At 45.4% G+C, this 24,970-nt stretch overlaps 1 protein-coding gene across 1 annotated transcript in view; it reads left to right on the top strand.

Annotated features, from left to right (window-relative positions):
* The window catches only part of LOC311115992 (lysine-specific demethylase 6A-like), a 34,863-nt gene extending 18,670 nt beyond the window's left edge, over positions 1–16,193 (top strand). Inside the window, exons 10-29 of the mRNA XM_084191126.1 lie at positions 66–291; positions 565–784; positions 1,649–1,783; positions 3,566–3,697; positions 3,861–3,938; positions 4,073–4,180; positions 4,383–4,748; positions 4,988–5,793; positions 5,999–6,128; positions 6,334–6,439; positions 6,988–7,193; positions 9,359–9,420; positions 9,519–9,593; positions 9,692–9,840; positions 10,342–10,456; positions 11,458–11,645; positions 11,825–11,966; positions 12,276–12,402; positions 14,983–15,159; positions 15,365–16,193. Of these exons, the coding sequence (XP_084047252.1) occupies positions 66–291; positions 565–784; positions 1,649–1,783; positions 3,566–3,697; positions 3,861–3,938; positions 4,073–4,180; positions 4,383–4,748; positions 4,988–5,793; positions 5,999–6,128; positions 6,334–6,439; positions 6,988–7,193; positions 9,359–9,420; positions 9,519–9,593; positions 9,692–9,840; positions 10,342–10,456; positions 11,458–11,645; positions 11,825–11,966; positions 12,276–12,402; positions 14,983–15,159; positions 15,365–15,394 (3,578 nt within the window). The 3' untranslated portion in view covers positions 15,395–16,193. The remainder of the gene's footprint in view (positions 1–65; positions 292–564; positions 785–1,648; positions 1,784–3,565; positions 3,698–3,860; positions 3,939–4,072; positions 4,181–4,382; positions 4,749–4,987; positions 5,794–5,998; positions 6,129–6,333; positions 6,440–6,987; positions 7,194–9,358; positions 9,421–9,518; positions 9,594–9,691; positions 9,841–10,341; positions 10,457–11,457; positions 11,646–11,824; positions 11,967–12,275; positions 12,403–14,982; positions 15,160–15,364) is intronic.
* Positions 16,194–24,970: the final 8,777 nt, after the last annotated feature.

A 24,970-nucleotide genomic window follows, 5' to 3' on the forward strand; every position in this document is an offset into this window, starting at 1 on the left:
GAAATCATGGATAGTGATGGGAAGGTCGACCTATTGTCCTGTGTCCTCCCCTCCCCCTCTACTAGGCTGGATGCACCACACGGTGGAGCAGCTAGGAGACCGAGCCAATAAGGACAGCTATGCCATCCAGTGTCTGCAGAAATCACTGGAGGCAGACCCCAACTCGGGACAGTCCTGGTACTTCCTGGGCAGGTGCTACTCCAGTATTGGGAAGGTCCAGGATGCGTTCATCTCCTACAGGCAGTCCATAGACAAATCAGAAGCCAGTGCAGACACATGGTGTTCAATAGGGTAAGCATTAGACCGAACCTCTTCTCTCTCTCTCTCCCTCCCTCTTGTTTTGCTCTGCTATCATTCTCCCACTCCTCTCGCTCTCTTTTTGAATCTCTCACCATCTCATATCTCTCCCTCCTTTATGCCATTCTGTCTATTTAACCCTCTCCACCCCTCACTGCTGTGTCCTCTCTACCCCTCTTTTTCTATATTTAACCCTCTCCTCACCCCTCTTTCTCCCTGTCCCCCTCTCCTCTTTAATTTCCTCTCTCTCTGTCCTCTCTCCCTCAGTGTTCTGTACCAGCAACAGAACCAGCCCATGGATGCTCTGCAGGCGTACATCTGTGCGGTGCAGCTGGACCACGGCCACGCGGCCGCCTGGATGGACCTGGGCACGCTCTACGAGTCCTGCAGCCAGCCGCACGACGCCATCAAGTGCTACATCAACGCCATGCGCAGCAAGGCCTGCTCCAACGCCACCGCGCTCACACAACGCATCAAATGCCTGCAGGTGAGGAGAGGGAGAGAGGCTAGGGAGGGAGATGTTCAGTCCCAAATCAAACCCTAGCTCCCTACCGCTTAGATGGTTAGGGGAGGGATACTCCTGAGTCCACTGACCACTGGTTGGGTGCTTTTCTCACCTGTTGTAGATCTGAAAGAATTTGGACTGGTGTCAGCAAAGTGGGAATGTTTTAATCTAGCCCTCTTGTTGACTAGGTCGAGTTTCCGCCATGTTTGCACCCATTCCATCCTTTCAGATCTAAAATGGGTGTTCAGGGGCTTAGAGTTGATTTGGGACTGGGTAAGAGAGTGGGAGAGGTTGAATCCCCACTTTGAATCCCACTGCTGGAGAGACCTATGATCAGAGCTGCTGGGGTACTCAAACTTGACTATTCTGAACTACAGATAGTGGAAACAGATGATGAATACCAGAAGGCAAATCTGTGTGTTTTCACAGTGGAACCTGGCTCCTCCAGTCCCATACCCCATGTGTCTTGTCCATTTTGATGTAAAAACATTACCCCGCATTCATCTGTATGCATGAATGAGGGAACGTTCTCCAGTCACCAGTAATGTGAGCATAATTCCCTGGCATTAAGACAACGTAATGGTTTGTTTTAATGACTATGTGTTGTGTAAATTCATTCAAAGTGACCTATGACCCCCAACATGACTTCCCTGTTTGGTTGACCACTCTACTAAAGACCATAACTGGCAAACATATTTGATCCTCGCTAACAGTTGGGGCCACTGATATGCCAAGCTAGTAGCTAACCGGCTACATGAGAGAGACCATAACAAGACAATAACATTTTGATCGCAAGATCATTTTAAGTCATTAAATTGTTGTTTTCACACGTTTTCCATTCCATAGGCTCAGTTGAGTAACCCCCAGGTCACTAGTCTACAGAGTAAAAGTAAAATGCTTCCTCTTATTGATGAGGCCTGGAGTCTACCAATCCCAGCAGAGCTAACCTCCAGGCAGGGTGGCCTGAACACTGCACCGCAGGTGAGACCAGATAGACCACTCCCCCCCTCCCCCCCACACACACACACACACAACCCTCGACATACACCCCTCCCCCCCCCCCTCCCGATGCCAACGGGCAACACATCACCTGGACCTTCTCTCCATGAGTCTTCCTGTGGAGTAACCGATGCCCTAGAGCAGCCATAACAACCAATTTAACCACGCTATGCTCACTATCTGGAAAGGTTAGTGACTGGAAAAGTCCCTGGTAACAGTCGTTCATATAGCTGTACCTGGTGTGATGTTTTTTTAGGTGTAGCTTGGTAAGGCAGTGATCTTGTCATGGTTGGTAAACTAGTCATATAGCTGCTTGAGACATGACATGCAAAGGTTATGACATGATTTGCCACCATTTCTTGTTATGACTGCTTATGGCTTTTGTTATGACTGAGAGGATCAAGTGAAGTGTTGCCCTTCCCAAACCCCCCCTCCCTTCCCCAAACTCCCTGACACAGCCACAGGCCAACCTCACTACCCACTGTCAACCTGTATCTGTTATCATGGCTTCACAGCTCAAAGAACCAATTTGGTTAAAATAAATTGGTTACATTTAATTTCTCCTTTCAAAAAGAATACATTTTAATTATTAAATGTCCAGTGTATTCACACAATATAAAAAGACAAATCTATTAAAATATTTTTTTTAACCTGCTATGCTACACTGAGATGATTTTTGACTAACGGCAAGACATCAATTGATTGTCATTGTGGTCATTGTGATTGGTGAGGTTGTGCCACAGTAGAATAGTTTCAGGTTTCCATCATTCTTCCTGAGGTCATCAGGTTCCTTGCTGCCACTGAAACCTAGCAGCGCCCCCTAGTGTTGCAGTACCGTTCATTCACATTCATTATAGACAACATTAGTTCTTGTGTGTGTGTGTGTGTGTTCGTTGAGTACAATGTAATTCTCAGCATCAGACTATACAAACTGAAGCAGTCTTCAGATGTTTATTGTTTTGGGGAGGAGACAGGAGAGGGTTGTTTTCTTTCACTTGTATTCCTAAACTCTTGTTGACATGGTTACAGGTGTTCTGATGATGACCACCACCACCATGTTTTTGACAAAGCCATGTTCACGTAGAGTCGGGTGACAATTCACACCTGGAGTTGCCTTTTTCAACATTTTGATTATTTCCTTTTAAAAGCTGCAACTGCCAAAGGCTTAGCAATGTGGTGTGATCAGGTAAAGCCTTTTTATGGCCAAACGTCTTTGGAAGTTGGCGATGAGACTCAGTCAACGTGGAAGGATTGACAGTTTGTGATGAGAAATTCCACTCTACCGGTCATGGAAACATCTTCAGGGTATCATTGCAGATAGTTTGGAAAGAAAATGCAGGGAAGAAATGTGTACTGCTGTGTGTGTACGTGTGTTGAAGTGCCGACGTCACCCTCTTACTTTTCTGTTCTCTCTCTGTCTCTAACTACCTATCCCTATATTCTTTCACTTGCTCTCTCCATCCCTCACGTTGCGTTCTGCTCCTTGCTACCTGCCCTGTCATTTTTCCTACAACCCTCTACTCTCCTCCTCTATCACTCTATCGCTCTGTCCCTCCTGTCATCCCTCTGTCTCTGCCTGTGATCTACCCCTTCCTGTCCCTTTCTCTCTCCTCTCCTGCATCCCTTCTGTATTTTTCTTTCTGCGCACCATCCCTCACTTCTTTACCTTCTATCATGACGTTTTCAACACCCTTCACTGCCCTCCCTTGCAACCCCTTCACTCTCTCCCTCCTCCTCCTCCTCCTCTTACCTCCCTCTCTGTAGGCCTGTAAGCCCCAGCACAGCTCTGAGGGAGGGGGATCGGGCCAGGCTCTGCCCCCACACGTGGGCCCTATGGGCCAGGGGGAGGACCCGTCCAGCCCTGCCAAGAGGAGGAGGGCCTCCAGCCCAGCCAAGGTACATTACACTACATTCAGATGGAGATATATTGTGTTTTTGTAGAACAGACATGATTCTTACAATACTTGGATCCATTTAATTATTTTAGGTCGGCTGAAGATGAGGTTGTCTTGTCTGGAATCTCACTACTAACTCTTTCTCTCAATTGCTCCTTTTGCAGAGCCAGCCAGATTCCTGGGCTAGTAACTCTGCACAGCAGTCAGTCCCCAACTGGTACCTGTCGCCACAGAAACTACAGGTAAGCACACACATTTAACACACCATGCCCTGCCACTCACACCCGCTTCCCTCTGCTGATTCTGTCTCTATATACACACACACACACACACACACACACACACACACTAATCTGTACCTCCTCGGTGCGCCCAGCTCCTGGATCAGTTGAGGAGTAATCGGGCCAGTCTGAAGCCCCTGCAGCTGCAGATGCTGGAGCAGCTGGAGGCACAACTCAACCTAATGCAGCAGCACCAGCAGCAGGTACACAGACACACACACACACTTATTACCCCCAGATGTTTACCTGATGGCCTGCAAGCAGTATACTGTATGTCTCTTCTAATTATTCTAATGTAGTGTAATATATTTACTAATTTGAGTTAATCCACTGAAAAGTGATGTTAATTAAAGACATGGTATTCATTTCTAAACCCTGACGTTGTGATTATGTTCTGTTCTACAGATGAGACAGAATGCGTCTGGACAGCTGCGTCCCTCCCTCTCCAACGGCCCCTCAGCCACAAACTCTCTCCCCCCTCCTCACTCTAGCCTGCCCCCCTCCCGGCCCCACCTGGCCCCTCAGGGCTCGTTGCGGCCCCCCTGCCCCCCTCGACCACTGGCCAACGGGCCTCTGGCAGGCGGCACACCACACGGACACTCTGACACTCTTTCTGTGGGCAATAATAATAATAATAATCACCCGGTGGCGGCCACAGGACCCAACGGAGACGTGCCTTATCTGCAGCCCGGCGTACTACTACCTCACACCTGCACAAGCACCCAATCACAGGACACAGCGCGCCGGGCCCTGCACCTAAACTCCACTCAGGTAGGACTCTCTACCTGTTCACTCAATTCAGGTCTATGTGAAGCTCCTATAGGCTCTGTGCTCTGAGACAAGAGTGCTATTCCTTTCTGTGCTAGTCCTTGCTCAGTCAAATCATAAATGATGGAATCCCAGATGTTCCTTAGTGAGAAGAGAGCTAGACCTACTATATGTTGTTCTTTAGCTGCAGTCCTTATTCCGATCTAACAGTGTGGTCCCTCCCTGCTCCCCTCTCCCTACAGGGGCTTCAGAAGGGTTCCGCTCCACATTGGGCGGGTCCTAATGGTGATGGGTCTCTCTCCTCCTCCTCTGGGGGGTCAACACACCCCCTCTCGCACCCCCAGACGCCCCACAATCAGGTTGGACATTCGGCCGCCCCCTTGCCGCGGCAACAGGCTCTCAACCACCTCCCGTCCCCCCCTTCTCCCCCTCCTCACTCTGCTACCTCAGGTGGAGCACCCGGCACCCCCGCTACCAAAGAGAGCACGCCCCTCGGCAACGGCCCCGCCGCCACGGCAACAAAGGGGCCTGGAGGGGCGACGACGGCCAATAGCACTGCCACGGCGGCGGAAGGCTTATCCAATCACGTCCAGTCGGCGGCAGGAGAGGACGGGACGATCAATAGATCCCCTCACCACAGCTCAGACAATCCTAAGGGGGGCGACCACACCCCCACCACCTCTGCCCCCCACAAGAAGATCAACAACATCCACCCGGCCGTCTCCTCGGCCGCTTCCTCCCCCATCTCTGCCATGTCCACCGCCACCCCCTCGCCCAAATCCACCGAGCCCAGCCAGTCGACGGGCCCGCACGGCCTCAACAGCCCCTCCACCACCACCGCCGCCGCATTATCGTCAGCTGGCCCCACTGCCGTAGTCAATGGCAACGGCAAGGGGGGCATCTCAGAGGACTCCCAGAGCCCGATGAAGGCGGACCCCCCTGCCACGTGTCGCAGACCCACACCACCCCACGCCCGCACCCCCTCATCATCATCCTCGTCCTCCGTCTCCATCTACCCCTCCTCCACAGACGTGCTCAAGGCCTGCAGGTTAGACTGGAGTGACCCAGTACCATTTCTTCTTGGGCTGTAGGAAGTTTGATTATGGTGGGAAGATGTAGTATTGCATTTGTTGGTAGAGGAACTGTCAGAGAACAGAGATTATACAGTAAAACCAAGAGGCTAATCTTGTTTGCGCCTTTCTCTCTCCCCGTCTCTCTATTTGTCCGTCTCTATTTGTCTCTCTCTCTTTCAGGAACCTGGGGAAGAATGGTCTGTCTAGCAGCAGTCTCCTGCTGGATAAGTGTCCCCCTCCTCGCCTGCCCCCTCCTCCCTCCCCAGTCCTGCCCAAGGACAAACTCAACCCCCCCACACCAAGCATCTATGTGAGTAGCAACCTCAGAATGGAAGAAAGACTTCTCGTCATAGCATGATAATGAAAGGGGAATGTTTTAGTCAACATTGTGATTCTGATAAGAATCGTACAAATTCGAATTACTCAACATTCGAAACGTGTAGTTTTGAAGACATGAGAAGGGTCGTGTTATATATTAAATTGAAATAATATATCATTGTGTATTTGATTCCCAGCTGGAGAATAAGAGGGATGCATTCTTCCCTCCGCTGCACCAGTTCTGCACAAACCCCTCCAACCCTGTCACCGTCATCAGAGGGTTGGCCGGGGCGCTCAAACTGGGTGAGTCTACTATTTCTACTGCAACGATGCCCCCTGCTGGTTACAACTGTCATTCCATTACCCGGTATTGCCTTTTCTCATTTGGGAAAAAGTCCTTCCACCACCCTCTCTCCTCCGTCCTCTCTTCTCCATGACCTGGAAACCGATAAGTGGTCGAGGAGATGTCAATTCGTTAGTAGGTGAACGGAAGAGTCCTCCCCTCCTCAATAGCCACCTTTCATCAATAATAGTCATGAGTATCCTACCTGATTCCTTCGAGAAGAGCTTTAAAATCTTCCCTCTCTTCGCCGCCTCTCCTCGATTACCTTTTGACCTTTTTCAAAAGGAGGCGAGAGAGGACGCAGGAGTTGAGCAAATTCAATTGAGAAAAGCCCCATGACGGAGTCCTTGGTGCCGACCACTAACTTTGATGTTGTACTTATGCAAGCCCCAATGCAGCTTGTGCATTAGCAGGTTTCCATGCCCTTGATTTGAGTGAGTGCGCTCTTTCACCCCTTGTTCACTCTTTCTCTCTCTCTCTTCTTCATATCCATCTCCCCCTCTCTCAGACCTGGGTCTGTTCTCTACGAAGACCCTAGTGGAGGCTAACCCAGACCACCTGGTAGAGTGTCGTACCCAGCTGTCTCAGCCCGCTGACGAGAACTGGGACCTGAGTGGCACCAAGAAGATGTGGCGCTGCGAGAGCGGCCGAGCTCACACCACCATCGCCAAATACGCCCAGTACCAGGCTGCCTCATTCCAGGAATCACTACGGGTTAGTAGAGGGAGATCTATATATATATATATATACACACACACACCAGGGTTTCCGTTAGGAAAATGTGGCGCTGGACAACATTACTGAAATATTTAAATTTTCCGGCCATTTGAGAACTTTAACGGACCCATAGCCCATGAGGGCGTCCACCCACAGTGCTCAGAATGACAGAAATCCCATCTTAGATTAATAATGCATCTTAACAGAACATGCAACTCATGTAAGGAAGCAGACTAAAACATCATTTGCCTAAATGCAATTCGTGGTAAAACACCATTTTAAACAGCGCACCTGATAGCGGTTCCATATGTGACAGATGAAAATCTCTAATAGAAACTTAAAAAGAGGGGGAATCTAAAGATGCACGACTAGGATTGTGCCTTTCGCTTCTGGACAAAAAAAGAAAGTTGATATGAATGCATAGCGGTGTAATAAGTACTCCTGTCTATACAGAAATAAATACAATAATTCAAAATACACCAGAAAGCATGACTTAGCCACAGAGGAATCGAGGATCATTAACTTTTTATATATATATATATATATATCTGTGGATTGTTTCAAATCACAAGCTGGTAGGTCTATGCCTCTTGGGAAGCCCACAGGTTGGTTAGTGTGCTTGGCAATAGGCCTAGCTGATTGAGTTACAGCTGTCAGTGGAAAAACATCAAAAATATGACAATGTGTCTTGAGTATAATTTAAAATGTTTAGACAAGAAGGAGGAGAGGGGTGTGTGGCGAAGGTGTAGGCCAGTCTCTCTCCAGAATGGCTCAGCTGTCTCCTGCCAATACTTGCGCTTTCATTGTGTGAATTGTTTGCCCTTTGATTCATTTAAAAAAAATCAATTCCCCATTACATATGTCACCAGTAGTAAATGTACCGTTAATCCCTGTCGTTTTGTTAAATTGTTTTCTGTTAATGCATGTATTAATCAGTCATTTACCGTTCTCATTCTCAGAGTGGGAATGTTGTTTGCAGAGTTCACAACCTGCTACACTTGTGAGAAACAAGTTTTGGTTTATTTCATAACCATTTACGAGATTTGTAAATGTTTTAATTGTGTTTTGTTTGGAGGGCTCCATGTGAGCATGTGTCTGGTTTCTCTGTCCTGACAATGTTGAGGGAGGGAGCGAGCGCACGCCTGAGCACGCATAGAAGTACCTGGCCTACTGTGTTTTTTTAACATCCACTGTGAATGATAATATATTATAACTATACCATAGTTCCTCGCAGTAAGCGATTTGATAAATCTTTCCAACAATCTCCCCCTCGATAATCACCAATCCTCGGTGTGAAAGAGCAATGGAAGTTATAGGCCTACTGCTGCATTGGACTATAGGCTAAGAGTTCCATGCACTCATTTCTTTAACCGCCAATGGATCACGGTTTATCAATGTGTCCACATGACAGGCTGGTGATCTCGTCATAGTTTACTTCACTTTTAGATTTTTATCATTTTAATTCCGATATTTATGATTAACCACGTGACAATGATTTTGAGAAACGAAAACTTTATTATTGAAATAAAAATGCGCATATGAAAATAAACATTACGATTTCAAACAATTAAGTATGTTTTCAAAATGCATACTGTCACGCTGATAGCCTGTTGCCTGCACTTGAATGGTGAATGGGAGGCACGCTTCAATTACCAGTTGAGAAATAAAAATAGTAGCTATTTTTAATCGTGCACCAAAACTGTTTTGACCACACGATTGCATTTAAAATTGTTGCACAATGAATGGGCTTATAAAAGTACTTGTTTTACTCCAGCAGTAACCAGCTGAGGAGCTGCAGGACAAATCCAGCTCAAAGTAGTCTCTGTGTGCTGTGGGATCGGTGTTGGATAAATAAGATACATGATGACTAACAAAAATACACACAGGACAATTTAATTCCACTAAATAATGCAAATTAACCTATAGACCGATAAGCATGATGGTTAAATATATTTCCATCAATGAATAAAAGCATTATTTTGTAATGGGATTTTTTTTTGTATATGATTTTTCGGGTCAGCAACTTTTATCGGCTTTTCGTGTATTTTTTTACCGGCCAAAAGCAGGCTATTGCGGGCTAACAGAAACCCTGACACACACACACACACACACCTGTTTCCCAATGCTGGATGTGTTTATTGAATGGGATCCTCTTTACTCAGGAGGAGAATGAGAAGAAGGCGTTGAAGGAGCCCTCAGACACTGAGCCAGCATCAGCAGAGAGGTGAGCAACACACCTACCTGTCAGGATTTCTCATTGATATATTAACGTTCACAACCTTTCAACCTTTTCTAATCATAACTTCTTCCTGCTGTGTTCAGTACGGCACGCAAAAGGAGGGGTCCCCTAAAGCACATCAAATTTGGGACCAACATCGACGTGTCGGACGAAAGAAAGTACGTGTCAGTTTTAGTGTGGTCAGACATATCATTGGTCACACGTTGCAAAACCCCATTGCCGCCTCTGAACACCCCCCCTTTCTCCTCTCCCCCAGGTGGAAGCTACAGCTGCAGGAGCTGAGTAAGCTGCCTGCGTTCGCCAGGGTGGTGTCTGCTGGCAATCTGCTCAGCCACGTAGGACACACCATCCTGGGCATGAACACTGTCCAGCTCTACATGAAGGTCCCCGGCAGCAGGATACCAGGTAGATACACTGTATATATCAGGCAAGGGCACGGTACAGCTATACAGTTTATAGGACAAACCTTTGCAGTTTCTAGTGCGTTTTATATTGATACCTATGAGTTACAAAGACAGACTGTAAAAGATGCACTATGCAGAAATCCCTCCGTCATTTCCTGGTTGTTAAAATAGTTCACCTAATTTCACTTTGTGACAAAACAAGCAAGTATAGTATAGAGAATCATTAAACCGCTGTGAAAAAAGATTTTCCTTTATCAAAAATCGAGTATTTTCAGCTGTTTGAAGCTGGTGTACAAAACCAAAAGTAAAAGAAGCAAGAACTAAACTTCAGAACGGGAAGCATAGAAATAGTTAACATAGAACAGATCTACCGCTTCTTAGACTTGATTTCAAAGATAATGACAGATCTATAAATTGACATTTCTATGTGAATTTTCTTGGGTCGCCCAAAAAGTTACATAATACAGTTTGAACTCGGTCTTGCTTTATCTCTGTGGTCCAGGTCATCAGGAACACAATAACTTCTGCTCTGTCAACATCAACATCGGCCCTGGGGACTGTGAGTGGTTCGCTGTGCCAGAACCCTACTGGGGAGTGATGAGCGACTTCTGTGAAAAGTAAGGATAGTAGCTAGTGATAATGCATTATACAAATCAAATCACATTTTATTTGTCACATACACGTGTTTAGCGGATGTTATTGCGGGTGTAGCGAAATGCTTGTACTTCTAGCTCCGACTTCTATCTAACAACATATACCCAATACATACAAATCTAAGTAAGGAATGGAATTTAAGAATATATACATATATGGACAAGCAATGACAGAGCGGCATGGACTAAGATACAGTAGAATAGTATAGTAGTGAGTAGTGCAAGATATGTAAACATTATTAAAGTGACTAGTGTTCCATTTCTTAAAGTGGCCAGTGATTTCAATAGCAGCAGCAGCCTCTAATGTGCTAGTGATGGCTATTTAACAGTCTGATGGCCTTGAGATAGAAGCTGTTTTTCAGTCTCGGTCCCAGCTTTGATGCACCTGTACTGACCTCGCCTTCTGAATGATAGCGGGGTGAACAGGCAGTGGCTCGTGTGGTTGATGTCCTTGATGATCTTTTTGGCCTTCCTGTGACATCGGGTGCTGTACAATAGTGATGCTGTCTGTGAAAGAGAAAGGGGGTTGGGGGTCTGCGAGAACAGGGGAGAAAAGGATATATACAAAAGAAAGAAAGACGTCAGACGGGGTCAATGTGAGGGTCGGCTTCTTTTGTGCCTCGCTTTGAACACTAAGAACAAACTGTCTGAATGAAAAAGGAGCGATTCGGAGAGATATTGAAAGGAAGGAAAGGAGCTGAATTGAAGCCTGGAATGAGGACATTAATGAAACAAGGTTAATGTAACTAACCCATCTCTTCTTCTCTCTGTCCTTCCACAACAAAACTATTCTGATTTTAGGAATGGCCCAAAAGAAAACAGAAAATACTGAAATTAGATCGTCTTTAATACCAGTCCTAATTCCACATCTCTTACAGAAATGAGAAAAGACTGAAAATAAATAATCTTACCAGTCCTAACTCTCCATCTCTCCCCTCCCTCTCTCCCCGCCAACTCTCCCTCAGAAACAACATCAACTTCCTGATGGGTTCGTGGTGGCCCAACCTGGAGGACCTGTACGAGGCAGATGTGCCTGTTTACCGGTTCATCCAGCGGCCAGGGGACCTGGTGTGGCTCAACACGGGCACTGTCCACTGGGTCCAGGCCATTGGCTGGTGCAACAACATCGCCTGGAACGTAGGACCCCTCAGTGGTAAGCCTCTGATGCAGCTTTTGCTTGCTCCTTCGGGTTACTGTAAAAAAAAATATATTTATGAATAGAATTTCATACATTTGATATCATTATCTCTTAAAGTGATAGTTCACTCCAGAATCAGTTTGTCAGATGTTCAGACCTGTAAAGTGGTGTCATTAATTCCACTACCGCCACAGCTCACCAGTACAAGCTGGCCGTGGAGCGCTACGAGTGGAACAAGCTCCAGAGCGTCAAATCCCATGTACCCATGGTGCACCTCTCCTGGAACATGGCCCGCAACATCAAGGTGTCCGACCACAAGCTCTTCGAGATGATCAAGTAAGTCTCCATCTTTTACAGTTTGTTTCACGCTGTGAGCAGATCTCCTGCCACGTGTTAAAACAAGGAAGTGTTCTGCCCCTTGAGGCGTTGTAGTACGACTGTGCGTGTCCAGTCTGTCATGAGGGGTGGAGAGTGACAGGGCTACATCTCTCCCGAGGACCCAGAACCCTAGGGATTGGAGTGATTGATAGCTCCCACAGATTGGATGATGACGTGCATTTAGATGAGGTGGCTGCTGGAAAAAGTAACCTTGAGAAATGTGTAGGTGTCTGAATTTCTTTGAATATCATGATGTATGTGATGTAGGTTCTGCCTGCTGAGGACGCTGAAGCAGTGTCAGTCGGTGAAGGAGGCTCTAGCCGCTGCAGGGAAGGAGACGGTACTGCAGGACAGGAACAGGGATGAGCCTGCACACTACTGCACCATCTGTGAGGTACGTAACGGGCCCCGGCCCATGAGAGAGTGTGTGTGTGTGTGTGTGTGTGTGTGTGTGTTGGTTGAGAGAGTGTGTGTTGGTTGAGAGAGTGTGTGTTGGTTGAGAGAGTGTGTGTGTGTTGGTTGAGAGAGAGTGTGTGTGTGTGTGTGTGTTGGTTGAGAGAGAGTGTGTGTGTGTGTGTGTGTGTGTGTTGGTTGAGAGAGAGTGTGTGTGTGTGTTGGTTGAGAGAGAGTGTGTGTGTGTGTTGGTTGAGAGAGAGTGTGTGTGTGTGTGTGTGTGTTGGTTGAGAGAGTGTGTGTTGGTTGAGAGAGTGTGTGTTGGTTGAGAGAGTGTGTGTTGGTTGAGAGTGTGTGTGTGTGTGTGTGTTGGTTGTGAGTGTGTGTGTGTTGGTTGTGAGTGTGTGTGTGTTGGTTGTGAGTGTGTGTGTGTTGGTTGAGAGTGTGTGTTGGTTGAGAGTGTGTGTTGGTTGAGAGTGTGTGTGTGTGTGTGTGTGTGTTGGTTGAGAGAGTGTGTGTGTGTGTTGGTTGAGAGAGAGTGTGTGTGTGTGTTGGTTGAGAGAGAGTGTGTGTGTGTGTGTTGGTTGAGAGAGTGTGTGTGTGTGTGTTGGTTGAGAGAGTGTGTGTGTGTGTTGGTTGAGAGAGTGTGTGTGTGTGTGTGTGTGTTGGTTGAGAGAGTGTGTGTGTGTGTGTGTGTTGGTTGAGAGAGTGTGTGTGTGTGTGTGTTGGTTGAGAGAGTGTGTGTGTGTTGGTTGAGAGAGTGTGTGTGTGTGTGTGTGTTGGTTGAGAGAGTGTGTGTGTGTGTGTGTTGGATGAGAGAGTGTGTGTGTGTGTGTTGGTTGAGAGGGTGTGTGTGTGTGTTGGTTGTGTGTGTGTGTGTGTGTGTGTTGGTTGAGTGTGTGTGTGTGTTGGTTGAGTGTGTGTGTGTGTTGGTTGAGTGTGTGTGTGTGTGTGTGTGTGTGTGTTGGTTGAGTGTGTGTGTGTGTTGGTTGAGTGTGTGTGTGTGTGTGTGTGTGTTGGTTGAGAGTGTGTGAGTGTGTGTGTGTTGGTTGAGTGTGTGTGTGTGTTGGTTGAGTGTGTGTGTGTGTGTGTGTTGGTTGAGTGTGTGTGTGTTGAGTGTGTGTGTGTGTGTGTTGGTTGAGTGTGTGTGTGTGTGTTGGTTGAGTGTGTGTGTGTGTTGGTTGAGTGTGTGTGTTGGTTGTGTGTGTGTGTGTGTGTGTGTGTGTGTTGGTTGTGAGTGTGTGTGTGTGTTGGGCCGCATTCGAAGAGGACAATGTGTGCGCATTTATCTATTTGCCAACAGTGAACCACAATGCCTGATATCATAACCATTACAGATAACGAATCCTAAATAAATCACAGACAGTGTCACCAGCAAAGTACCCCCACACCATAACACCACCACCTCCATGCTTTACGGTGGGAAATACACATGCAGAGATCATCCGTTCACCCACACTGCATCTCACCAAGCCACGGCGGTTGGAACCAAAAATCTCAAATTTGGACTCCAGACCAAAGGACACATTTCCACCGGTCTAATGTCCATTGCTTGTGTGTCTTGGCCCAAGCAAGTCTCGTCTCCTTTAGTAGTGGTTTCTTTGCAGCAATTCGACCATGAACGCCTAATTCACACGGTCCCCTCTGAACAGTTGATGTTGAGATGTGTCTGTGACTTTTACTCTATGAAGCATTTATTTGGGCTGCAATTTCTGAGGCTGGTAACTCTAATGAACTTTCCCTCTGCAGCAGAGGTAACTCTGGGTCTTCCATTCCTGTGGCGGTCCTCATGAGAGCCAGTTTCATCATACAGCTTGATGGTTTTTGCGACTGCACTTGAAGAAACGTTCAAAGTTATTGAAATGTTCCATATTGACTGACCTTCATGTCTTAAACTAATAATGGCTGTCGTTTCTCTTTGTCTATTTGAGCTGTTCTTGCCATAATATGGACTTGGTCTTTTACCAAATAGGGCCATCTTCTGTATACCCCCCCTACCTTGTCACAACACAACTGATTGGCTCAAATGCATTAAGAAGGAAATAAATTCCACAAATTAACTTTTAAGAACGCACACCTGTTAATTGAAATGCATTCCAGGTGACTACCTCATGAAGCTGGTTGAGAGAATGCCAAGTGTGTGCAAAGCTGTCATCAAGGCTAAGGGTGGCTACTTAGAAAAATCTCAAATAGATTTTGATTTGTTTAACATTTTTTTGGTTACTACATGATTCCATATGTGTTATTTCATAGTTTTGATGTCTTCACTATTATTCTACAATGTAGAAAGAAACCCTTGAATGAGTAGGTGTTCTAAAACTTTGGACCGGTAGTGTGTGTATATATATATTTTTCTATATAGATACTTCAAGGGGTCTTAAAATTCTAAATCAAATAGCTAAATGATCCTTGGTATTATCTTAAAACAATTCCATGTAGCTTAGTAGAACCCTCCCCCGGCTTACAGGGCTTAGACTGTACAGGGTTAAAGATCGAGTTTTGATGTCAGTTCGAGTTCTCGATTACTCATGGCCGTCCCTAGTTACTGACTGGTGTGTGTTTGTTGACTACTGTGTTCCAGGTGGAGGTGTTTAACCTGCTGTTTGTGCGGAGTGAGCTCCTCTCCAGGAAGCAGAAGCAGTATGTGGTGCACTGCCAGGACTGTGCCCGGAAAGGCAGCGCCGAGCTGGACAACTTTGTGGTTGTAGAGAAACACCGGATGGACGATCTCATGCAAGTCTACGACCAGTTCACATTAGTAAGTCACACTTTTGATTTTGCTCTATTGACATTGTTGGGATGTACATAGAGATCCTATTAAATGACTTCTTCCTCATTTTATGGGGTATGTACTTGTGTAGCATTGTCCAGTGTGTTGAGTGAGTTCCATGTGCATTCTATAAAATACCTTTTTGTTTCATGCGTTGAATCGGTATTGAACTCTCCCCCCTCTTTCTCGCCAGGCCCCCCCACTGCATTCATCTTCATCTTGACATTAGACATCCCTTCGACTTCTGTGGGGCGACCCAAGCATTACAGGAACTTTCATTTCAAACGAAAAACGGACCATTTCTGATATTCAGGAAAGTCGACAGTCTCCCCGTATGGCTGTTCTCCACAGCGACGGCTGGAGGCAGCAGCGGCTGCGTGTGTCTATGCAACCTGTCAAAAAGTGCGCCGTGTCAACCCCCCTCTTCCCCCTGGGGGGCGCCAGAGAGCGCACTTCCCAACACAGGACTCCCTCCCCTCTTGTAACAATGGTTCAGCTCTTTTAATGGAGGACTTAATCCAAAAACTTTTGGGAAAGGGGGGGAATTATTATTGAGTGAAGATGTTTTGTAGATATTGTATCTGTCACAACTGGCAACACCACCCTAAAAGACTACTGACTGGCCAACCTGTTCTCTCTTTTTTATTCTGTTAACAGGCTGAGATGTGATCCCTTTGTTTTCCTGAACCTCTAAGGAGCACTAGCCTAACTGGTCTTTTTCTATGGTAGATAGTAATTTTAAGACTCTTTGGATGGCAAAATCAACAAAAAAAATGGTAATGTGAAGAGTTTAGGTGATTATATATCTATTTTTTTTTACAGCTTTTATGTTTTATCTTTGTTGTTATTTTGGAACTATGACGTTCAGTTTTTTGTTGTTTCTTAGGTAAAAAAAAAAAAAATAGCATTTTGGGGGGCAAATGAATAGCCAAGTCACAAAGAAAAATGGGTTGCACATTGACCTAAAGGAGAATTTTGCTTTTTTACAACCAAATCTCTATTTTTGATGTAAATGGCATGTTATAGAAGGGTCCAGACATTTTTTTGCAGTTTCACCTGGTTTTGAGAAACTTACCGCAACCAGCGATTAATTCCCTCATCCTCGTTGTGCAGTATGGGGGCTCTGAAAAAACATGAACAAAGGTTCCAAATGCTCTCAGTATAGTGATGCAGGTCTTTAGATAGTGTACACATGAAATTGTCATTCCAAACTTTATCCGCAACGTTATATTCCATTTTGTTGCGACTTGAGCGATACCTCCGTCCATTCTACAGTCAACTGCCTAAATAAAGGAAACACTTGAGGAAATGAGGCATACAAAGTATATTGAAAGCAGGTGCTTCCACACAGGAAGTTCCAGACAGTTGTAGAATCTATGCCAAGGTGCATTGAAGCTGTTCTGGCAGCTCTTGGTGACCCAATGCCCTATTAAGACGCTATGTTTCCTTTTATTTTGGCAGTTACCTGTAGCAGCAGGCTACACGGAGAATGAAACAGCTGGATAGGGGAGACGCACAAAATGAAATATAGCATTGCGGATAAAGTTCGGAATGACACCATTTCAAAGACCTGCATCACGTTTTTTCAGGGCCCCCATACTGCACAACAAGGATGAGGAAAGTATTCGCTGGGTGCGGTAAGTTTCTCAAAAACAAGTGAAATTGCAAAAAAGTGTCTGGACCCTTCTATAACATGCCATTTACATCAAAAATACAGATTTGGTTGTGAAAAAGAACTTCTCCTTTTAAGGAATAAAGTTTGATTTGTGATTTTTGTTATGTTTCTAATCTTGATGTAAATTTACACTATTTATAAATACATATTTATTGCTTGAAAATATTTGTTGATGGAATGCTGTTATTTTTTTCCAGAGTACCTGCCATTAAATTTGAAGGAGTTTTGTCATTTTAACACAACTCCTCTTACATTTTCTATATATAAATAAAATTGCTTAGCAAGCGTTGTACAGAAACTGACATTTAAAATTGTTTTATTGTTTTGAAGAATGTTTTATGACGAGTCATTAAACACAATTGTCAAATAATCCACGGACTTCATTACTTTCACCAGTGTGTTTGCATATGTCTGCAGAAACAATGAATTGTTTTACATTCATTTATTTTGTGCTGCAGTGTTCTTTCAACTACTAAGACATAATGTACATTTCAAGGCCACGGTGAACAAAGGAACCCAGTAAAATATTGTTCTTTCTAGACAAAAAAAAAGACCCAATCCAAATAGTGGACCTCATTAAAAACGCATTGGAAATCACAACTCTGCTTCTATAACTTGTATTTATTTGATGATACAAAAGCATTGTAACAGGGTCTCAATTGGGGGAAAATACTTACCGTGAGATTAAGTGACAATGGCGAGATTATTTGAGTAGGGCCTAAAACCCAGCAGACAATGTAGCTGTAGAATGACCCACACAGAATTCTACACTGTATGCCAGGTCAACACCCTACCAGCAAACTGAACTATAGATAGCTGTATTTAAAATACAAGATATACGAAATCCGAATCACTGTACATGTACAGTGGAGAAAAGTATTTAGTCAGCCACCAATTGTGCAAGTTCTCCCACTTAAAAAGATGAGGCATGTAATTTTCATCATAGGTACACGTCAACTATGACAGACAAAATGAGAGAAAAAAACACCCAGAAAATCACATTGTAGGATTTTTAATGAATTTATTTGCAAATTATGGTGGAAAATAAGTATTTGGTCAATAACAAAAATTTCTCAATACTTTGTTATATACCCTTTGTTGGCAATGACACAGGTCAAACGTTTTCTGTAAGTCTTCACAAGGTTTTCACACACTGTTGCTGGTATTTGGCCCATTCCTCCATGCAGATCTCCTCTAGAGCAGTGATGTTTTGGGGCTGTCACCAGGCAACACAGACTTTCAACTCCCTCCAAAGATTTTCTATGGGGTTGAGATCTGGAGACTGGCTAGGCCACTCCAGGACCTTGAAATGCTTCTTACGAAGCCACTCCTTCGTTGCGAGGGCGGTGTGTTTGGGATCATTGTCATGCTGAAAGACCCAGCCACGTTTCATCTTCAATGCCCTTGCTGATGGAAGGAGGTTTTCACTCAATCTCACGATACATGGCCCCATTCATTCTTTCCTTTACACGGATCAGTCGTCCTGGTCCCTTTGCAGAAAAACAGCCCCAAAGCATGATGTTTCCACCCCCATGCTTCACAGTAGGTATGGTGTTCTTTGGATGCAACTCAGCATTCTTTGTCCTCCAAACACAACGAGTTGAGTTTTTACCAAAAAGTTCTATTTTGGTTTTATCTGACCATATGACATTCTCCCAATCCTCTTCTGGATCATCCAAATGCAAACTTCAGACGGGCCTGGACATGTACTGGCTTAAGCAGGGGGACACATCTTGCACTGCAGGATTTGAGTCCCTGGCGGCGTAGTGTGTTACTGATGGTAGGCTTTGTTACTTTGGTCCCAGCTCTCTGCAGGTCATTCACTAGGTCCCCCCGTGTGGTTCTGGGATTTTTGCTCACCGTTCTTGTGATCATTTTGTCCCCACGGGGTGAGATCTTGCGTGGAGCCCCAGATTGAGGGAGATTATCAGTGGTCTTGTATGTCTTCCATTTCCTAATAATTGCTCCCACAGTTGATTTCTTCAAACCAAGCTGCTTACCTATTGCAGATTCAGTCTTCCCAGCCTGGTGCCGGTCTACAATTTTGTTTCTGGTGTCCTTTGACAGCTCTTTGGTCTTGGCCATAGTGGATTTTGGAGTGTGACTGTTTGAGGTTGTGGACAGGTGTCTTTTATACTGATAACAAGTTCAAACAGGTGCCATTAATACGGGTAACGAGTGGAGGACAGAGGAGCCTCTTAAAGAAGAAGTTACAGGTCTGTGAGAGCCAGAAATCTTGCTTGTTTGTAGGTGACCAAATACTTATTTTCCACCATAATTTGCAAATAAATTCATAAAAAATCCTACAATGTGATTTTCTGGATTTTGTTTTCTCAATTTGTCTGTCATAGTAGACGTGTACCTATGACGAAAATTACAGGCCTCATCCTTTTAAGTGGGAGAACTTGCACAATTGGTGGCTGACTAAATACTTTTTTCCCCCCACTGTATTTGATAATTGATACATTCACAATATTCAAGACATGAAGAACATGGCAGCCATCAGAGACCCAGTAGCCAGATGTAGCTGCTGACTGCCCCACAGGATCTACACTGACTACTGAGCAGCTGATAGACACCAACACGGTATGGCTGCCCGTCCGTCCACAAGGACCCAAAATGGCCGCCTTGCCTGGCACAGTCCAAGCAAAGACGGCAGTCTCTTGTCACTGGATTAGCACTGAATACCTGGAAGCTTGTGACTTATTTAAACATCCAGCTGAGGATCACTTGAGTCTAATCTAATAAGGCCTTGTTAAGGGTGTCTGTCTGTTTTTAGCCTCTGAGATGGAGTACTGCTGGAGTCCAGCTGTATACCGGTTGGAGGGTAAAGAAGAGCCTTGCAGTAAGTCATCCCGACTGGGCCACTCATTCACCTACAAAGAGGGTGTTTTTCTGCAGGGAGTATTGTCACTGTGCAGCCAGTCTGTGGCTGTGTACAGCAGCGCTGTCATCAGGTCCAGGCAGCTTCATACCTATACAGTGAACAGAGAGAGAGGTCAACTGCATAGAATTTACATTCAATGCAGAAATTGACATGCAGTCAATGGAGCTCAATTGACCACAGCTCTTCCAGGTTAATAGTTCCTATCTGTCTGTTATTTTTATACTGAGTAGTTCTAGTCAGAGGGAGATTGATTATCCCTTAATCAGCCTGTTGTGACATGGAAACATAAGATCAAAGGGAATCTGGTGGCCTTGGGTGGAAGAGAATGGAAAGTCAAACGGGAGCAAAGTTCTACCCCACCTTAACCTAACCCCAACCCCCAGGTATTAGTGATAAACCCTGTTCTTTTCCCATACATTTAGCCCCTCCCACACATGTTTGTGCATTGTGACCTTATGTGATGGTGTCTGAGTGAATTTGACACATGATGTAGGTCTCACTAGGAGGGAGATTATACAATATGATGCCATAGACCCCTCAAACTCAACTCTGGACCTCGAACCCAGTTCCATTGCATTGTTCCCTTCTAATCAGGGACTGATTTAGACCAGGAACACCAGGTGTGTGCAATTAATTATCAGGAAGAACAGAAAACCAGCAGGCTCCGGACCTTAGAGATTGATAGAGGACTCATCTTTATATCTGTGCCATTATAGCATCTGTGACAGCATGGGCAGCACCATTGAGGCTACAACCCATAGGAATCCCCACCCAGTTGTCTACTTGACTACATTAAAATGATGGTAATGTCCAATAACAATGTCAATGCTAAAAAAATGGGTTATATCCATGATGAGTCCTCTATCTATCTCTATGGGGTGGCCCCCTCTATTACTGCCTCTCTTTGGTTGAAATCTTGAGGCCCAGGTAAGGGAAGGGGGTGGTCAACTGCCATATATGGGTATGGAGACACTAAACAGTCAGGTTTGTGTGTTGAGGGACTATCACTTGTGACATAGGCTAGGATTCAATACGATCGCGCAGGTAGAGCGTTGCTGACAACTCACGGTAAACGCTGCAGATGTTGGCTCAATCTGAAATTACCTTGAAATGTCAAGACCCCTTAACTGCTATCCACTGACTCCTCTGTGTTCCCCTCTGACCCGTCTTGCTATAATGAACAGAGCAGAAAACACCAAGGCCTCGATTCAACCAGATCAAGCGTTAAACAGTGATTGCAGACACCTGCATAGCGGATGTTTTGGCGGTGTCGGAAGTGGAACTGGGTTGGAGCCGTCAAATCAGTGAGCAGCTGCTCTTGCGATAACTGTCACGAAGCCACACCCACGCGTTAGAAATTCAGAATGAGAAAGTTTAGGCTACATAGAAATAACTACGCTCAAATTGAAAAATCATTAAAAGGAATACACATTCCAGTGTTTCGAACTAAAGAAGGCTGCATGGGATTTCTGTTAATGCGACTCCGTTCAGCCAATGGCAATGTCCGCTTTAGGTATAATGCCAGGAGCCGCTTGTGGATTCGACAGCTCTAACACAGTTCCACGCTTGACACCGCCAAAACAACCGCTATGCGGATGTCGGCCAAAGCGGATCTGATTGAATAGAGCCCTAAATGAATAGTCAAGTCCACCATGAGATGGATCATGTGACTCGCAGGCTTCTTAGAACGGAGGCTTTTAAATGCTAGTTCCATTTACAACCAGCTCTGCAAACGCAGTCTATGACTAGGTTCCTACTACCTACCAAACTAGGGGAAAGGTAGGGGCAGCAGGTGAGAGACAGGAGACTCCCTGGCTTGTTTGCTATCAGGTAGACAGGAAACTAGAGGGGGCATGATAAGATGTTGAAGAGTTAGCAGAACTCAGATAAAAATGATGATGTCTTTACACCACCATGTGAGCACTAACCCTCTCAGAGGTATTTGAAGAGAGAGCTGCAACTTTTCTGCAGGGGTAAGTGTGAGCTGTGCCATCAATTGCCCCCTTTTCTCCCTCCCCCTCTTCGTTTCCTTCCTGTTCCCTCTCTCTGGCCGTGTTGCAGACAGGTGGCCTTGACTGCTAATTTTAGCCCTGTTCATTGTCCCGATGGGCTTCTCACAGCTATGGGCCTGCAATCAACCAACTGGTTCAGTGTTTGTACACACACACTCACCTTCATCATCTCTGGTTCATTCATTCATTTATTCTGATTCATTCATCCTGACTTCTACTACTAACATGCTGTATTTTGATTGGCTCCTGTCCCCAGCCAATGCCAGGTCTCTCTCATGTAGCCCATTGATAAAGTCAGGGTCCGTAAGAACATGGCACACACTGTTCCTCCAGAGGCCAAGTCCATTCATTCATAACATAGCCATTTGCTCAGAGGGTATAAGAGCAAAACCCCAGCCCTAATACATTACCATACATTACAACAGGGTTACAACCACACACACACACACACTCCTGCACACACACCAAAAAATGTATAACTAGTAAAAGATCTGACGGATAAATAACCACGATGACACACACTCACCCCAACTGGTTTTGTACTCACTGTTTGATGTGTGTGCATTTCCCAGGCCCAGGGGTCCTGGCATCTCTTTCAGTCCAGATTCACTGTTCACTTTCTCTCTCTCTCTCTTCTTCCTCTCAGTGGCAGCTCTTTTCCATGTCACCTTTCTTTCCTCTGCGGAGAAAGAGAGAGGGGGAAGAAGAGTGAGAGAGGATAGAGAGGGGGAAGAAGAGAGAGAGAGGGGGCAGAGAGAGGGGGAGGAGGAGCGAGAGAGGGGGCAGAGAGAGGGGGAGGGGAAGAGAGAGGGAGAGGGGGGAAAGAAGAGAGAGAGGGGGCAGAGAGGGGGAGGAGGAGCGAGAGAGGGGAAGAGAGAGAGGGAGAGGGGGGAAAGAAGAGAGAGAGAGGGGGCAGAGAGAGGGGGAGGGGAAGAGAGAGATTCCATGTGAAACAGCATTCCAGTGTGTTCAACAAGTAATACGCTGTAGATGGGTCAGTCTTGAGGCAGGTCCCAGTGTTCTCTCTTTCTTTCTATTTGTCTCTTCCTCTCTCTCTCTCAATTCCTACCCGTCTCTGTTTCAATGTATCACCTGTTCTGTGGCTTTTTTCTTACCGGCGTCCATCATGTACTCCTGCTATCCTTTATCTCTCAATGAATCCACATACTTCAGTGTGCATGTGTGACAGGAAGTCACTCAGTCACGCAGTGTGACATGGAGATGGCAGACTTCTTTAAAAGGAGCCGGTAGCATTAGGGGGCTGGGCTTTCTCAGTCTGGCCAATGACAGGTCTGGAGGTGCAAGTAACTGACATTTTTGTGAATGGGGAGGCTTGGAAGAGGACACGCATTGAGAAAAACTAGGGGAGTTGGTTTTCCATGTAGCAACTGACCCAGAGAAAGTGCCATGAAAATAATTATGGCCAATGCAATTGCCATGATCTCAATTACAGAGCAATCATATTGGGTTGCATCTGACTCTTGATAATTCATTCATCTATGGTAGTTCTGTCAAAATGTGTTTGGCCATCATGTGACCTACTGCAGGTTTTCCATTGGTTCTTCCTGTGCTATGTTCTGCAGTATGTTGCCATGGAAACCTGGAGCCAAGGGTACTTATCAAATAGGGATGTTGAAAGTGGATGAGTTATCTGTGTGATTCAGTGTGTGTGTGTGTGTGCATGTAGAGATGGATCTCAGAGGGGTGGGGTGGGGGCTGTAGGAGGAGGAGGGGGTGGTTCTACTCTCTACTCAAGCCCCTGCCTCTCATCTGCCCCTATGGGGAGGGAAACAGTGAAACACTGCCCCCATGGACACTCACTCACTCTCTAGTCCTCTCACACAGGTCCTCCACCTCAAACATCTGACAAACACACCTACAATACAGGAGATACTGCACCCTGCACATCACTAACTGTAACACATCCACAAGTCTACACACACACACACCAAATGCACCACAAGTTATCTCCTCTTTTCATTGCAACATAAAATGTTGAGGAATGTGTGGTAGACTAGTCATTCCAATCTGATGTGGGTGCTGAGAGCTGATAGAATTCCACTTCAGGATCGGGTTGCTCATTAGGATAATTGTAATTTGTGAGTGGGCGATTGCTTTTGTAGGCAGGCGTCGAAGAGTGGGCAATCTCAGATGATTTTATGTTAATCCAGCACCCCCATTAATGCTCTAACCATAGTCAACTCTGGTAGACATATGTCTTTGATGCTACACTATTATATGAATTACTGAAGCCTAATATATATATATGTGTGTGTGTGTGTGTGATTTGAAAAAGCAGGCCAGAAATCCAAACTTGCCTATAACTGTGACAGCATTTTACATTAGGCTTGGGCTATATCTAAAATATTGCAGTGTAAACAAAGAAATGTGCTGGTGGTAGCCTAATCATGTCCTAGTGCTTTTCTATTTCTTTAAAAGACTGACCTTTGAGTGAAAGAAACAGTAGTTTTGCTGTAAAATAGGTGAGAGTGCTAGTAGCCTAGTTAGTCTTCGTCATCTGACTACTTTCCCTTGGACACTGGGCTGTCAGTCAGCAGATCCATCAGCACTGACAGTGTCATGTGAAGACGAAACAACATGTCAGCAACCGAAATGTCGTTTAGAACTAATGAGGAAGCCGAGGAATGCGTGTAGTCCTTTCAGAACTTGCCTCATTCTTCTTTCTGGCCCCTTCTCTCCCTCTCCCTCTTTTCAGTCATGGGTTCTCCCCAGGGTAATCGCATTCCAAAACACACAAGAATTCCCCCTCTCCTCTCCTCACATACCAACCCTCCTCCCCTCCAACCTAGACTCAGGGGTAGATGTAACATAGTAAACGAAAATCCGAGAGACCCAAATTAGTATTATATGTTACGTTTGATATGATACGTATTAATTTGTGGATGTCCATCATTCATTTCGTATATGTTACGAATTACAATTCTTATGATATGTTACAAATTACAATTCGTATGATATGTTACGAATTGCAAATAGTACAATATTACATTTTACATTTTAGTCATTTTAGCAGACGCTCTTATCCAGAGCGACTTACAGTTAGTGAGTGCATTCATTATTATTATTTTTTTTTTTCATACTGGGAATCGAACCCACAACCCTGGCGTTGCAAACACCATGCTCTACCAACTGAGCTACATCTCTGCCGGCCATTCCCTCCCCTACCCTGGACGACGCCGGGCCAATTGTGCGCCGCCCCATGGG

This window comes from Coregonus lavaretus (assembly GCF_964263955.1).
Source record: "Coregonus lavaretus genome assembly, contig: HAP1_SCAFFOLD_839, whole genome shotgun sequence".
Classification (NCBI taxonomy): domain Eukaryota; kingdom Metazoa; phylum Chordata; class Actinopteri; order Salmoniformes; family Salmonidae; genus Coregonus; species Coregonus lavaretus.